Below are 16,297 nucleotides of genomic sequence, written 5' to 3' on the forward strand. Positions count from 1 at the left end.
ATGGTAGTAATTTCAGATGACAAGCGATATGGGGTTGTATCGAAAATCTCGCATTGATTAACGTTTAAGGTAGTGCGTTGTAATGGATCATTTAGTGTAGATGTGGTGAATAATTAATTAAAATTCGTTGCGTATTGGACAACTCGGTACTACGACTCTTTACTATCTACAACGAAATGGTAGTTTGACAATCCAGTTTTGTATGGAGTTCATTCTGGAGCGGTTTTGTTGTTCTTTCTTAGAGGCATTTCAATAACATTCTTCAGTCGCTGTCGTCGCTAGAAGATGTTCGGTTGACCACCCTTTTATGGCCAGCTAAATCTCCTGATCTACCGCCTATCGACCGTAATCGGGCTATGATCCGGAGAAGGGTGAAGAACTCAACCACTCCCCTAAACAATTTACAGTCACTAATACCGTAGCAAAACTATAGAAAATCCCTTGTAGGCAGACGGAGGCTTTCTTTACTGCAGAATTATCACTTTAATCACCAATCGCTTAAACTTTCATCCCTCGAGCCTTTTTCAGACGACATGTTTAAAAAAAGCGCCGCCTCCTTCCCGTTTTCTCACCGCCACCACAATAGAAATTACTTGGGGTTTTGTACAGTATAAAATGCAATTTACATGCGTCCCAAGGGCGTGATGTTTCCCGTCTTAGTGGCTCTGACGTCGTTCGGGGGATAATGACGCAAGAAAAGTCTAAGTGACAACGTTATTAATGTGCTTCGGTAATAAGGGCGAATGCTGGACAAACGCCTCCAGTCTTCCGATTATTCCCTTTGTTAAGTAAGGGTCTGGCCCTCCGGCGTTCAAGAAGAAATCTTCGGGAATTTTCGAACTTCCACACTCCCTCCCACGGCCGACGCGCGTTATTAATATGGGAATTTGGCAGTGCACTCTGCTCTTTAGGGCTGTTTTAATATCGTGCAGCGGCATGAATTAGTCCAGGGGATGTTTATGTTTGCGAATTGTGTCGTCCCGGAATTTCGCCTCGTCGCCGTGACAAAGCGCGCCCCAACTTTACAAGCCCGAGCTTTAGACGTGAGCCGGCTATATATCTTGGAGCCTGTTTGCTCGGCCGATAGCGTGTCTTACAATCAGGAGTGATTTGCAGGGCACCGCTTCCAATTACTGACGAACTCTTCCACACTCGGGGCCCATTTTAATGTCGTCTGACCCGGATCGGATCGGTGGCGGCGGCGGCATCGGACCGCCCCTTGCCACTTAATTAGGCACGGACAACCGCCCGATATCGCCACAAACCACCCACTTCGCACGGCATGGCGCATTTTTGCCAGGAGATAGGCTCTTGTCCGCTCCTCACGGGGAATGCTAATTTCTGTAAATTTTATTCGAAAATCCAGAACTATAGCGTTATACGACGACATGCCGTGGCGGTTACGTGTCTTAGGTGTCCACTATATACTCATCTATAGATTTACTTTATACTAAAGATTTCGTTTCTAGAAGCATTGTCCATAAGAAGCTTCTCGAAATTTTCTTTTTAATAGTATTTCAATCGAGTAAATAGGTCTCCCGTTTCCGTCTGTCTGTCTGTTTGCCGTCTGTTCAGATTTTTGTTAGACAGATAATCTTCGAAACTACTAGACCGATTGTTGTCAAATTTTATATGCATATTAGGAATATCATGCAGATGGTGCAAAATGCAAAATTTGGCTGATCGCCCCGCTACTAATGGGATGACGTCATCTCCAAAATTTACAATATAGCAATTTCTTTTTAATTTTATAAAATACGTTACTCCTGTACTGTACACAAAACATTTTTAACCCCTTGCTACTTAATGCACTATTGCACTGCTATTAACTGCACGACCATTAGACTTTGATTTAGAGAACTAATTTTACAACATTCCTTTCGGTCTAGTGAGGGAGACCGGTCATGAAACCATTTATTATTTCTAATTATCTGTAAAATTTGTTGCAACTATATTACATCCATTACATTGTTTAACCCCACAAAAAATGCTAAATGGATTTAAGTTTTTGCCTGATCGAATTGGTTTCATCCTTGATATTAAGCAGATGGGGATTAAACAGAATAACCCACTACCTCAAGTTAATCTGGGCCTAGCTCATTATGGGAACACTCTCGGTGAGATAAATTCCTTTCTTTGTGATTAATTGATGCTTCCGTACCTATCAGGCTGTTAGGATCCAACGTTTCGAGACACCAATGTATCATTTTCATTCTTCAATAATCTTTATTGCTCTTGAAATATCGTTTGTGGTGCTACCTATATGTGTCAAGATTCTAGTAATTTTGAACAATGTGCGTGTAAACTGTAAAAAACTTCTTGGAGGAATATAGGTGTGGTGAAACCAGAACTCCGGAAACAAGTTGGACATGCTGGTAATATTTGAATTGAAGTTGAGAACGCCCGTTGCAACCGATGTTAGCTTTATTGCAATGCAGAGTATAAATTTGGGTTATCTGACCTGCGGCCCTAATTGCAAGCGAGTTAATTTCATCTTGGGTAATCTTTACGTTTGTAGCTATAACACGTAACGGGATATAACTTGCAGGCTAAGGTGTATTGTTGATGATGTTTGAGAGGCAGATAAAACGTAAGCTACTCATAAATAGCTCGAGTCTAGTCGATCCCATTACGGTCTTGGCTGTCTCACTTAGCTTGCAAGTTCTAATTAAATAGGGATCCGGATAAGACGCATCAAAGCTGCATTCGCGGCTCTTTATTGTGTTTATCCACCTGCAGCTATTAGTTTCATACTTCCCGCAACTTCCCCACCGTTGTTTATTCTAGTGGCTGTTTAAAATTTATTCAGATTGCGTAGCACGAGTTGCTCTTTAAATTAATTTCAGATGTAATTCCGTAGTTGCCTAAAGGCCGACGTTGGTTAATTGTCGTCGGGATTTGTTTGCGACCGGAACGTATTTCCGCGGTTAGGTTTTCGTAGCTAACTCTTTAACAACAAAAACAAAAACTGCTCCTTTTGTAGTCGCTGAACGTTTCCAATTCTTCGATAAAAGTTTCGCATCCAAAATGATCAAGAATCGTAACAAAACTTACCATTTTATTGTTAATCTCATGGAAATGGATTTCACAAACTTTATCTACAACATCTTCGCTTTGAAATGTGACAAACCCAAAACCTGAAACAAAAAAGTTACTTTAGAAATGCTGGTCGATGAAACCGCGGTTTCCGATGTCGTTTATTATTTCGTTCGCTTCGCTACACTGGTTGCGGGTTGCTTATTTTAAAAGTTTTTACATGTCGGGGTCCGACAAATATAACGTCGCAAAAAACAAAGCCGCCGATTCAATTTCGGACCAAAATAAAAGGACCAGCGCCAAAATGTTGATCATTCAATTCGGCTCTAAAACCGACCGTACGGATCAATCGGTAAACTAATCCTTTTTAAAACTACATCCGTAAGGATACAAAGTTTCTTTTCCATCTATCAATAAAAACGAATGTTTGCCGGGATGGTTGTTTTTGTTGCTGTTGCGATTAATGTTACTGTTGAAATCCGACTTTTATCGACTTTCGCGTTTTGCAAAGCCTGTCTAAAGCCATTTCCTGCTATTGCTGCAGCTATCGCCGAACTGACAGAAACGTTTATAAACAACAAAGTTCCACTTTTTACCTTGATGCTGTACCTTTACGTCACGTTTTACGGTGCATCGATGCATGAATTACCGGTTACATCACGGCGCTGCGCCCTTATTTTATTTTTACGACTTCGCTAAGCTCAGATCTCTCCCAACATGCGATCCGATCGTTTTCTCCAACAACATTATGAACTACATTCAGCAACAGTTATAGGGCGTAATTAAGTTACTCAAAAAATTAAAACAACTAAAAATAGCGCCTTCCAAAAAAAAAAAACATTCTCAACAAGTGAATATAAACGCGAGCGGACGAACAAAGTTGTTTTTTTAACAGCAGAAGTGGGACAAGGGACAAACGAACATGAAATATCGAAACATACATCTCGATTCTGACTTTTCTAACATCCGATTGAATTGTTATGCCCGTTGAAAGTTATATTTAACCAAATTTTAAAATCTTGTACATGCTGCTTTTAAAAAGGAAGAGAGAACGGGTATTACGAATTATGAGACCTATTGTCATAATAAACAATCTTTAACGCTTCTGAATTTGTTTCCCATGCATTATAGAATCTATAGCCATGTAGTTAGCGACATTTCTGTCTATTAGCATAGATTAACAGATAATAAATCAACATGACCCAATATCTATGCAATTTACTTGATCAATAAACACAGATTGATATCTTGTGCATGGACTTCCAAAAGTCCTTGGATCGAGTCTTATTACAAAACTAGAATATTTTGAACCGTCTAGTAACTTAAGTGGTCTTGTTTATTTTTACTTTTAACAAAGGAGATGTCAATTGATACAATATAACGGTTATCTATTTGCTTCATTTCAGCAACGTTGCAAGGTTCTGGAGTACCACAGCCTTTATGTTTTCTCATGCTTATTAGTGAATTAACCGCTGTGTTAAAAGTGCGTACAGAGTGCGTCACAAAATGCGTTAGGACAGTATTCTAAAATTATTTTTAACTGTACAGGATGATCTATTTTAATGCGTAACGCACAAGTTAGTTTTTAATGAAACGCTCTATATATTTCTACATCTTTGACTAAATTTCCTCAGCAATCAGCAGTTCCTGTTGCAACATGAAATTGAACAATGAGCATTGATGAATGTATTACAGAAAATTTTTAAAATTAAAAACCGAGTGAACAAAATGGTAGATCCTTTCAACATTTACTGTGATGTTTAACTCTAATAAATTTGTTTCTTTTTCTTGTAATGATTTGGTTTTATTTTTTAAAAAGGTATGAAGCATTTAAGCAACCAGTTATAAAGTTCCGTATTGTATTTATCGTGCGCTAGGAGATCATGAACACGTGCCGCCTCTCAGTTTCGACCTCATTAAATGCCCAAACTGAGAGGCGGCACGTGTTCATGACCCACTTCGACCCTATAATCATTTATAGAAACCCTGTATAAGGTCGCGGAATTTTAACTGGGACACTCGGTATACCTAAAAACTAACGGTAACATATTTTAAAAATGTATATATATCTACATAGTTGTTTTAGTAGAGTGAATGGATTTTGATACGGCCTCTGCAGCTACATAATGCACACGAATTCACGGGAACTTACGGTTTCCTCATTCTTGAAATAAGATCCGGCAATGTGACGGCTAGTGACTTTCTCTTTTACCCATAAGGGTTCCATTTGTTACATTTTGTGTTACTGTTCTATCGGATAATCGCAATTTGTGTTTTGTTTATCGCAATTAAACATTTTTTCGATTAATGTACGAATAAGAGATACACGGTAGCTCAAAAGCAAAACCGTGTTTCGTGCGGTGTTGTCGTAATTAGCTTACGATTTTTTACTGGAGGATATTCCAGTCGAACGTAAAATTACATTAATTTCTTTTCATTTTAACAGTTGATATGCAAACTAAACCTCGCCGTTTCAAAGCCGCTCGTTCTCCCTTGTTTTGTTACTTTAGTTATTGGGCGTGAAAGCTTTCAAAATAAGTACTTCTGAATGTGTTGCGGCGAAGTGATGTAATTTGCTTTTATCAATTATGCCGACGCCTCGAATAAATAAGTGCGGGTAGGTAGAAGCGTCGGTCGGCGTAGAAGCAGAAGAAGAAAAGGAAAAAAAAGGATAGAAGAGTAAGAGAACGTCCGCGTTCGAGATTTGTTGAAAATATTATTCAGGCGAGTTTGCGGGCGCGATAGCGCACGTGCGTCGGGGAGATTGGGTCGGTGGAGAGCTTTTCCTTCCCATTTCCCCCTTTCAGTCCAACAGATAGGCAATAACTCATCCTCGAGCGCTAGTCGTGACAGCCGGGACCGCGAAAAGAAGAAGAAAACCCGCCGATTCAGCGGAATCCCGGTCTTTTGTCACAGGCGGTGCGACGCTTAATACGCGTCGACTCATATCTCCTAAACTAAATGAGATTAAACGATGATATGTGCATACGTCGACGGCGACATTGCAGCCATCGACTTCCGGGCTCGCCATGCCATAATGCGCCGCCGGCTGCTGCACCAAGATTATCTCCAATCCGGAACGAAACCTCTGCACTACATGAATTATCGTGATGGGAAAGTCGATGCGAGGAAAGTGCTTTGTAAGCTGGGGATTCCGAAAATTTTACGGCTAAGCCCGGCTCGACGAGGGGGCATACCTGCTGCGGCCTGGCGGAGGCACGTCCACTCAAAAAAGAACCAAACTTGAGAAGGCTATAAACTTTCAAGTGCGAAGGTTTTCTTAATCCATAATCGGAATGTGCGATTTCAACAAACGGCGTCAAGTGGGAACCCGACGTAACTTGCATCATATAACTGCGACACTTGCTGTTTACAACATAATTGAGTTGCTTATTTTGTTATGACATTCTTCGAAATAACCAGCTACAGACTACTGCTTTTATGAAAAGATTTAACAACAATTCAGAAACTTTGGCTCTTGGGGCAAACTATGTAACTATGGTTTCGTACGAACACTACAAACAAGTTAATTAAATTTCAATTTGACAAGCTGTATACAAGCGCGGTTGCCATCATAACTGGAAAAAAATGAGTGATGTCGTGTATTATTGACCACAAAATAAAAGTCCGCGCCACTTTCGTAGATGTTTTTTGACTTGTTGACTACTTGGATTTAGAGAAAAAATTGACACCTGTGTCTGAAACGAGAACTCGGTACTTTTAGTTTTTCGAGGATTAAGCGATTTTCGACCCGGCGCATCCACCACTTTCGCCACGCAAAATTTCCGTTCTCGCTTACGTTTTCGCGTTTCTTCCCACAACCATCAACAATCAGCAACCAATCTGGATTGAGATGGAGCCCGCAGGTCGTGTGTTAGTCGCATCTTGCAGCAAACACCATAGGACGGGCAATAAATTTCCCTGATTCATTGATGGGGTGAGCGTATAGACAGTTCGGCCCCACCTGACATCCGTTATTAATTAACAGAACACGGTGCTCCCGTCGAGGCGGCGATCGTAACAAATGCACTCGAAAGTGGAGCGTGTTTTTCGGAGTTCTTTCATCTGGACCGTCCGTGTGGTCGATATTTCAATTGGTTCCCGAATAACAGAGACACAATTTCCGCCACCACACGTTGTGAACGGGAAAAAACCGAAAAAAACCCGCCTCGTTCGCTTCGCCACCGTATATCAAACAACACAATTATGTAAATTGAGTTTCATAGCTTATAATCTGACACATTTAATGCAGATATCTCTCGCGCTGGAAGCCCTGATGTAACGGCCCTACGTGAGAACGAGTATCGCGCTTTTACCGGCCTGCATTTTTATGCAAATTAAAACGATTCATCATTGGTAATTACGAGTAGGTAACCGAAAAAAGACGAGGCAATTACGCCAAATCTTCTGCGAGATTGCCTCGAGGACCGGCTTCCAAGGGAAGATGCAGGGACTACCTCGGATCAACGCAATCCAAAAGTCATGCCCATTCCGAAAAAGGAGATTCGAGGGAAAGATCTGCTAGACGGGACCGAGATTCCACACAGATTTACTTGAACGATCAAGATATTTTAAAAAATTGGTCGAAGATTATGTCGGCAGAACTTTCCTCGCACCAAAAGTAATTTCGTACAAATTTCGCTTCTTTGAAAAATTATAAAATTAGATTTCGCAAGATTTATTTTGTGATAACCTGTATAAAGTAAAAACTATAAATAACACCCAAGGTCCAAAGGGACGCCCATGGACGAATCTAGATTCTTAGGTTAGGTCCCTAAGAATCTAGATCCGTGCCATTATTTATTTGGGACCCATCGTTTTTCCTATTATAAACGGGAGTTGCTTAGAAATTTTATTTTCAATACTTTAGTATAATGTAAAGAAAAAGAGGCTGAGGTGTACAAAAACTTTCGAATTTGGATTTTCGAAATTTGACCAACTCCTCTTCATGTTTCGCTTCTGGCCGGACGCCGCAGAAGAACGGACTGTGTAAAATTGATTTGCGGCAGATAACCAACGGGAAAAATGACCTCTCAGCAACATGCCTAACTTGGAGTGTTTATGTTTATATATCAGAAGAAAGTCACGTACAAATTTGTTTGATTTGAATGAGTTTATCACCACAAAACAGGACTAAAGTTATTAATAAGCCTCAATCGAACAAAATGTTCTGAATATAACTATTGTAATTCTTATTTTACGTGCGTATTCTCACATTTTCAAGAAATTTTATTAAATTTATTTATCCCGACGAGCCTGGGTATGTGAAGCAGATATTTTATCAGCTGGGTCAGCTGTAACGAGGTTGCGTACTATGTTGCTAAAGAACACATCCCATTAAACAATATATGCTTTTTCTAATATACAGCCTGTTATTGAAAGGTACGTACAAAATAAAATCGGCAATTGGTCTCGAAGTATGAGTGCTAAAAGTTAAAAAAAGTTCAGGTAAAAGTGTTCTCCTTTTAGAGATAAAAATTATTAAAATTTATGTCCAAATTCGTTGTACGCCTCTGATAAAAAGATCATCTTTCGTTTCTATAGCAACATTTAGTCTTGACAAAAGTTTTATTGTTACAGTTGCTAGGATTTACTAAAATTAATTAATTTTACCTATTTATCCTTCAGTAGCGTCTAAAAAGATTGGATAAGGGTTAATTTTCCCCTTAAAATTTTGATAAGACAAAATAAGTTTTTCCGACTTCTTAGACTTCGCGAAGAACTGCCCATTTTGTTGTACGTACCTTTCAATAACACCCTGTATATACAAAATTTGACAAAAATCGACCCAGTAGTTTCAGCGATTATATGTCTAATAAAAATCCGGACAGAGAGCAGACACACAGACAGACGAAAACCTAATTCTTCGTACTCTAGTAGTTATGAAAGCTCTAGAAAACATAACGGCACGGAGTTGGCCGATGGATGCGATTACAATACTTTCTTAGCTTATCCTTGGGTAGTGAAAATATACAGGATGTCCCAATATAAACTTGAGACTTTAAAATTCTTTTAAAACAAAAAAATAGTGGGCGGGGACGTACATATTTAACCTTTTTAAGTTTCGCCACTTTCGAATTAGTTCGTTATATCAACATGTAAGGAGTAACATGTATTTTTTTTTTGATATGTATAAACATCCTTCTATATCATGTTATACAAAATTATTGCTTCAGAAATATTCGGTTGGAAATTTTCAATTGAACACCACCTGTATGCCGTCTAGACTTCCACTTTCTAATCTTTTCGTGTCTGCGTCACAGACAGATATGCTTTCTGCTTATATGTTTGTACTGTTGCCAAACTTTGTTGCATTGTTACAAATTTCCTTCCGGTTTTGTAGGGTGAGTCGGAAGTTAATTTAAGTGTAGGGACAGGGGTGGCGCACTTGGCCCAGCGTCAAACCGCCACATAGTGAGTCTGAGGTTCGATTCCCGGCCCAGGTGAAGCACCTTACTTTTGGGTGCTTGCGTTCAAAAAGTGTCCGGGTTCTACATCCAATTTACCCGCACAGAAAAAGTGTTATTGTTTTTGGTCCTGTAGTCACCGAAGTCTACTATTTAGTTTGAATAACTTCATTAGCTGTTGTTTGACTTGTCAACTGCTGGCTCCGTCACGCTAAATTTCTGTTGAGAGATTGTGAACTTGACTTTCTGTATTAAATTTGAAGAGGGGCCTGCGATTGAGCGGTGACATCGACGCAAAGTGAGCTCAAAGTTCCATTTTCCATTCCATAAGGGTCGGTTAATACTTTTGTAATTTTTCATTACACTTAATTCACTAATTTGGCATTACTGCTTCCAATTTTTGTACGATCCAATTATGTACCTAACAACATCTGGATAGTCACTGATAGTTTTAGCGCGTTGTGATTAGTCTTCACCGCGCTTAGCTGGTGTATTTCAATTATTTACACGTAAGTGGTGTTCGTTACGTGAGCCTTTGAAGTACGTTCAGCGCCAAATGCAATAATAAAAATTGCCCCTTTCGCCGGGCCGCAAGTAGTTGCAGTTTTTGTGGCTGCAGTATTTTAAACAGCTACATTGTAGCGAAGAGTAAGCGGCTTTGCAGCAACCTTTATCCATTTGGAGGTCCTGGTCAAAGAGGTCTCTGAGTGTTTAATGATGCGAGTAAACTAGAACATACATCGTTAGTCCATGCATGTTCGGAGTCCTTTGTGTCGGCCTTGTATGTATGTACAGACCAGCATGTAAAATATTAAATTGGCAGCCTTGCGCATTGCAACCGATACAGACAAAACAGATAAAGAAGCAGAATATCCATCGGGGAGAATTTTACCTCGAAATTGGATTAATCATAAATCAAGCACTTTTCCGACGTGTCTGTCACATTCGGGTGGCGTTGGGAAACGAAGCAGTTTACTGGATGGATCATTTAAGTGTAGAAATGTCAGAGTAAGCTCGGAATTACATGGATCCCTGCGGACGCCTGGAAATGTCACCACTCAGCACCGACTTGTACATACAATAATGATATCCTAGGGGAGACCGACCCACCAATGGACTATCTGCATGACATCCACTCCAAGGTAGAAACTCGGAGCGGGAGAACGCTGGTGCGGCCTTGAAAGTTGGCAAGGCGCAGGGACGAAACCCATTTACGAAGATATTATCTTTCTTAGATCACAGTTTCCCGACGTCGGCATTGCAAAGAAGAAACCTTATTTAAAAAACGAGGGTGGTTTCTTTCGATCAACAGAATATTAAAACGCTCACCAACAGTGAATAATTCTGTGTTCGCTTTCCAATATTCTCGCAACAATCGATTAACCTCCGCTTTTTCCCAATTACGGAGCTTCCCCGTAAGAAAACACCCTTGCTCATTTCCGAATTCCGGCAATTTCAGCTTGTTTCCGTGTTTTTCCAAGAGTATGTTTAAATTTGCGGCTGAATAATGCCAATTTAATAGATAAGCCTGGTGGAACGAAGCCACAGGGGATTTCATAATGGACCAGAAGCTTCCGAGAATGGATGATAATGTATTTACCTATTCGACAAATGATCCAATTAATTGTTCCAGAACTAGAACTAGTGCCAACTTTATCCGTTTAACATTGATACGAAACAAATAAAATCGAATCGGATAATAGACGACGCGTTGTTGTTTTCCTTCCGCCGTTCATCTTCCGTCTTTTTTGAGCATATCGAAAACTTGCTTTCTAATAATTGATCAAAACATCCACCCCCTACCGCCCGCCGCCACTGGAGCCGGGTCCCACCTCCCATAAAAAAGTTGTTGGGAAACTTCTCCTGTGTAGGCCGTGATCACTTTCGCCGAGAGTTGTTAAGGCATGGTGGAGTTTGGCGCCATGATGTTATCTCTCTGCACGCCGATATGTCCTGTATGGCACCTTAGAGTTCGAAGGGCTGCTTTTGGCGACACTAAGGCGCCGTAACATTGATTCGCTCAGCCCCAATCACTTGTTTGTCGACGTATACACATATATGTCCTGCAGGATCCCGGTGCGGCGCAATGAATATCAAAAAATAGGAAGGGAGCCAGATCGCTACCCAGCGCCGAAGAAAAAACTCAACAAACGCCGAACTTCCAAATCAACAGATTGAATTTATTACCATCGCACGACTTTATTCCACGCTGAATCTTAACAAACCTAGCAAGGGAATTATAATTTAAAACCAACACTTTTCTTGTCAATAGATTGTTTTTTAGTCAATCCCAGCATTGTCCATAACCACTACTTTCGTACTAGTGCTGTGTGAGACAAAAATGCAAGCTTCAACAGATTAAATGAGCGTCCAGAGGCGCAAAACTGCGTCAGAAACGTTCGGTCGGGTATACATCAACTGTTTAAAGAATCGTAAAGCTGTCGCTAGTTAGTGTTCCGACGACGGTGCAAATTAAAAACAAGCCCGTTTGGGCATAATTGAATCCAACTCGATGTTAATTTCGCGGCAGTGAGCCACTTCCTAGCTCGTCGAATAAAGCGGCCGTAATTGAATGTCTCCTACTTAAACAGCACTTAAATATTTGCTTTTATTATGTAATCCAGCTGCTTCTCCATTCCGAACAGCACTGCATTATGTGGCGTCCGTGGCGTGGCGGCAGAACTCGAATCGTATTTCAGACCCACTTTAGACACACTTCTCGGGCCGGGTTTTCTTTTCGGTTGGATTTTTCGCATTCCGGAACGATTTTTAATGCGGCCGTAATTGCCGGGAGGAAACGCGATCAATTCAGTTAGTGTACACCACCCCGCGTCCCAAAGGTCAATCACGTTCAAGGGGGAAGCGTTCACCTTTTGCTTCGCCTTTAAAGGTTGTTGCCATAATTCCTGGTGCGTCCAAGAACCACCGAATCGATGCCCTCCTTCTTTGTGTGTCGGCCTTTGCGAGCTCCCCTCCAGGTATTTGAAGGCAATATCTTTGATTTATTGCCATTTTCCGGTATGGAAACATCAAATAAATATATAGGGTGGATTTCTCAAAAGTCTATTCGATACGCGTAGACCTCGTGGGCGGCGGGGACGCCTAGTCTCGGCGATCCATCAACAGAGATCAAATTTATCATTAAAATCGCTATTTTTTAGGGAAACGGGCGAACGGAACTGGATGACAACTAAATTTTCGCCGATGGGAAAATTGATGTTTAAGCTCCAGATTTACAACCGGAACTAACAAAATTTTTACAAGGGCGAAAAAAACAAACATAAAAACTGCAACAAGACAATTTTCTTCAAATCCAAGCCACGGTCCAAAAGATTTTCTATTCTATAAGTTGTATTGTACTTTCAGTTGGGCAGATGGTCACTATCTTGTCTGAAAACCTGACACAGGTGTGCACGTTTTGCGCTGCGCTCTATCGTACGTGAGGTCCTCGTCGATCCATCTGTAGCAATTATGATAATTGCAGCAGGATGTTGTGCGGATGCCGAGGAAAATCCACAACAGGATCGGATTTATTTAATCTATAAATCTTATAAATCTGGTTGAAATCTGGCGACGAAGCGAGAACAACGCTAAACGACATAATCATTTAATTCAATTGCGAGTGCGTCTTGTTTATGTTCACATATCAGCGTGTCGTCGAGTTGTTGTAAACTCCACTCTAAGATGAGTCCCGGGGTTATTTATCGCCATAGTTAACGCCACACACAGACAAATGCCCCCCGAGAGGAGGTTCGCCGCGGATAACCTCACACATCAAGAAATTGCCGCCGGCACATCCGAACCAAATCCGATTTCGACCCTTATTACGGCCGCTTCTTTTAAATGTTTTCCAGGCACATATCTTAGTGGAGCACTTTTTTTTAATCCTCTTATTTGATTGTACGAATCCGACTTTGATTTTGATGGATGACGGTTAATTAATTTTATCGATTGTATTTTTATCGTGCAAAATTATGTTGCTTAAAATTAGATTATGACAAAGCCTCATTTAATAATATAATCAAATTCCCAGAAAATATCATGTCTATCAAAGGATTACGTAAATTATATTGTTGGGGAAACAAATCAATATTAATCGGGAACGGATTTTGTTTTTTCGCTACCCACCAAACTCTATTTTCAGTCACAAAAGTCTCATTATAAAATTGACTGTTCTAGAAACTTTTTGTGTCCTTAAGTAGTCTAGAAAAACAACGTCGCCATGAAAATTTTGAATCAAAAATTTTTTGCTCAACAATCTAAACCATTTGTATTTCATAATTATTAAAAAAAGTTTACTTTCTTGCCCAACTAAAGTATTGTTGTCATACTTGCGTGACTACACAATTCGTCCACTGCCTTAAACGTTCGTCGGTCATAATAACGCACTTACTCCACTTGTGCCGTCAATAACTATTAGCACGTTGGGGGAGTAAAATAGTTACTTTTGAGATGACCTTTTAATCATAACGATAAAGTGCGCCAAAATGGGCAAAAATCAGGCCATGAAGTTTTGAGTTATCGCCAAGTATATAAGGGATTAATGGTGGCCGCAAATGGCACGATCGGCCATTTTTCAGGCTTCATCTAATTTCCGAAAACAATTGCATCGCATCAGGATCCATCCAGAGCCCGGGATACGTCAGGGAATCGCGGAAATGGAAGCAAGTTTGCGTGTTTGTTTACCCGAACCCGCCCTGGAAGTTTGAGGCAAACTGCTCAAACTTGTGCGAGAAGGGGGCCTTTCTGATGTATTACGCGTCATCGTGTCGCCGAAACACTTTCGGATGTGCGAGAGGCCCTTTTTACATTTTTTTCCCTTTCGCCACGGATGAATTTCCACAGAACGTCGTCGCCCGGACGATTATGAGGCGAGAAGAGCTGGAAGAAATTTTCGTCGAGTTTAATTTCGTTAAAAAAAGAATGCCACATTAATTCTGGCTAATGAAATTTTAAAGCTCGTATAATACAACCGTCCACATAAACACAAAGCTGAGTACATTGTGTACATACACCCGACATAAATTTTACGGGGCAAAATTTGGTATTCTAGCTGGGGGATTACAGTTATGGCCCGGCAATAATTAGGTGTCGCCCATACATATTTCAGGAGCGTCGACCATGCAGAACGCTCCCGTTTTATAATGCAAACGGGCAAATAACGACGGCCAAGATGGAGATGGGAGGTGTGCCACGGCTGCGTCAAGATTCGAGGATCTCCCATGTGAAACTTTATTGCCCGTTGTAAAGACGCAATTAAATTAAATCGATACCGAATGGCAAATAAAATTTGACTGCAACACCGAATCGGAGCGCGGAAGGCATTGCCGCCAGCAGAAAACGAAGCAAAATAGACGATGTTTAGGATAGGAGCATTCTCGTCATGTCTCGGTAAAATTGAAGTTCATGGTACAGGAACTCGCATATCCCGAAAGATATAAACTACGAGCTACAAAAGCAAAAAAATTGCAACACGGAATTTTTTACACTTTTTTTATCTAACGTGGAATTTGTCGTTAAATCGCCGTCCAGAACAGAAAACAACACTGCAACTAAAGTCCCATTTTCTCATTAAACAAAACTGCCCGCCATAATAAAGTAATAACAATAATTAGGTTTTCATTAAGAAAAAAGTAACTAGATATTTAATACATATTTTTCTCTTGTGCGTAATTCTGACTGCAATTTGGTTTTTTTTTGTTTTTTGCTAAAGAAAGATCTATGAAATAATTTTCGAAAGTTACTATCGCGCACAAAAGTATTGTCGGTACCCAGCAGCGAAGGGTATTAGACTGCTCCGCCTCCTCACAGCGTGTTTCCGTAATTAATTTAATTCACGTACCTAATTCCATATTTCTTTTTCGTCAATTATTTCTCTTTTATCTCGAGACAAATATTTCCCGATTTCGTGACTTTGGTTTTTCGCTTTCAGGTAATAAAATCGACTTATTAGGAGAAATCCTTGCTACTGTTACTTTCTCCGGCAAGCCTGGCGTTAAATTTTAGACCACATGAATGGATAATCTATACTTGTGGCGTTTAACCATATATTGCGAACCCTTCCGCCTAGAATAGACCACATAAGGCCGAGATTCATAGCCGTAATAAAACGGAATCAAAAATTTAGTCGTGTTTATTATCGCCGCTCCGCCTTCATTTCCCTCGACCTGACATAAATCTGCAACAACAATGTCGATAACCAGGAGGAAAACAAGTATCCATTAGATTAAGGGATCGATTAAGTTAATTGGCGAGATCGATTGCTAGCATAAACTGGCGTAATAAGAAAAAACTCCCGAAGCATCATCTAATCGGTATATAAATTCGAAAATTAATGGAGATCCGGGAAAATAATTGGGCTAATGCGCCATTAGGCTGAATTTTTTGATGTTTTTCAGGCATCTGCGCCAATCCCCGATATTGAATAATATTGGCACGGTATAATGATATAAAAAGAGTGCTGATATAGATACATATTCTAGCCAAAACTGATGACCGTGATATTAATGCATTGCGGCGCACAGTTCAATTCCGAAATTGGCTGATAGTTCGAAATATTGTTACGGTCTGTTAGCCAGATTATGCAGACATTTTATTAAATTATGGGACGCGCCGTGCGATACCAAACTAGTTCGATTTGTTTTGACAGAAAAAGCATGCAGCTTGTAAATGTTTTCGGCGTTAACCCCGTGATAAATGTCCACAATATTGCATCGCAACTAAATGTCACTCCTGGAGCACTGGAAATAAACGGTTTAATAAATATATCGATTTTATTACCCGAATTCACCGACAACGAAAACTTTCCAGAAATAAAATCCCCTCAGACGTCAAGCAGGATAAAATAAACTAAA

At 40.3% G+C, this 16,297-nt stretch overlaps 1 protein-coding gene across 10 annotated transcripts in view; it reads right to left on the reverse strand.

The window, feature by feature from the left end:
- Positions 1–16,297, reverse strand: part of Rbp6 (RNA-binding protein 6) — a 396,054-nt gene that overhangs the window by 18,837 nt on the left and 360,920 nt on the right. For all 10 annotated transcript variants that reach the window (XM_064072936.1, XM_064072912.1, XM_064072896.1 and 7 more), the window contains one exon: positions 3,055–3,137. In XM_064072936.1, the coding sequence (XP_063929006.1) occupies positions 3,055–3,137 (83 nt within the window). The remainder of the gene's footprint in view (positions 1–3,054; positions 3,138–16,297) is intronic.

This window comes from Zophobas morio, unplaced genomic scaffold, assembly GCF_036711695.1.
Source record: "Zophobas morio isolate AGI-343-1 ecotype UQ-CSIRO unplaced genomic scaffold, CSIRO_AGI_Zmor_V1 ptg000004l, whole genome shotgun sequence".
Classification (NCBI taxonomy): domain Eukaryota; kingdom Metazoa; phylum Arthropoda; class Insecta; order Coleoptera; family Tenebrionidae; genus Zophobas; species Zophobas morio.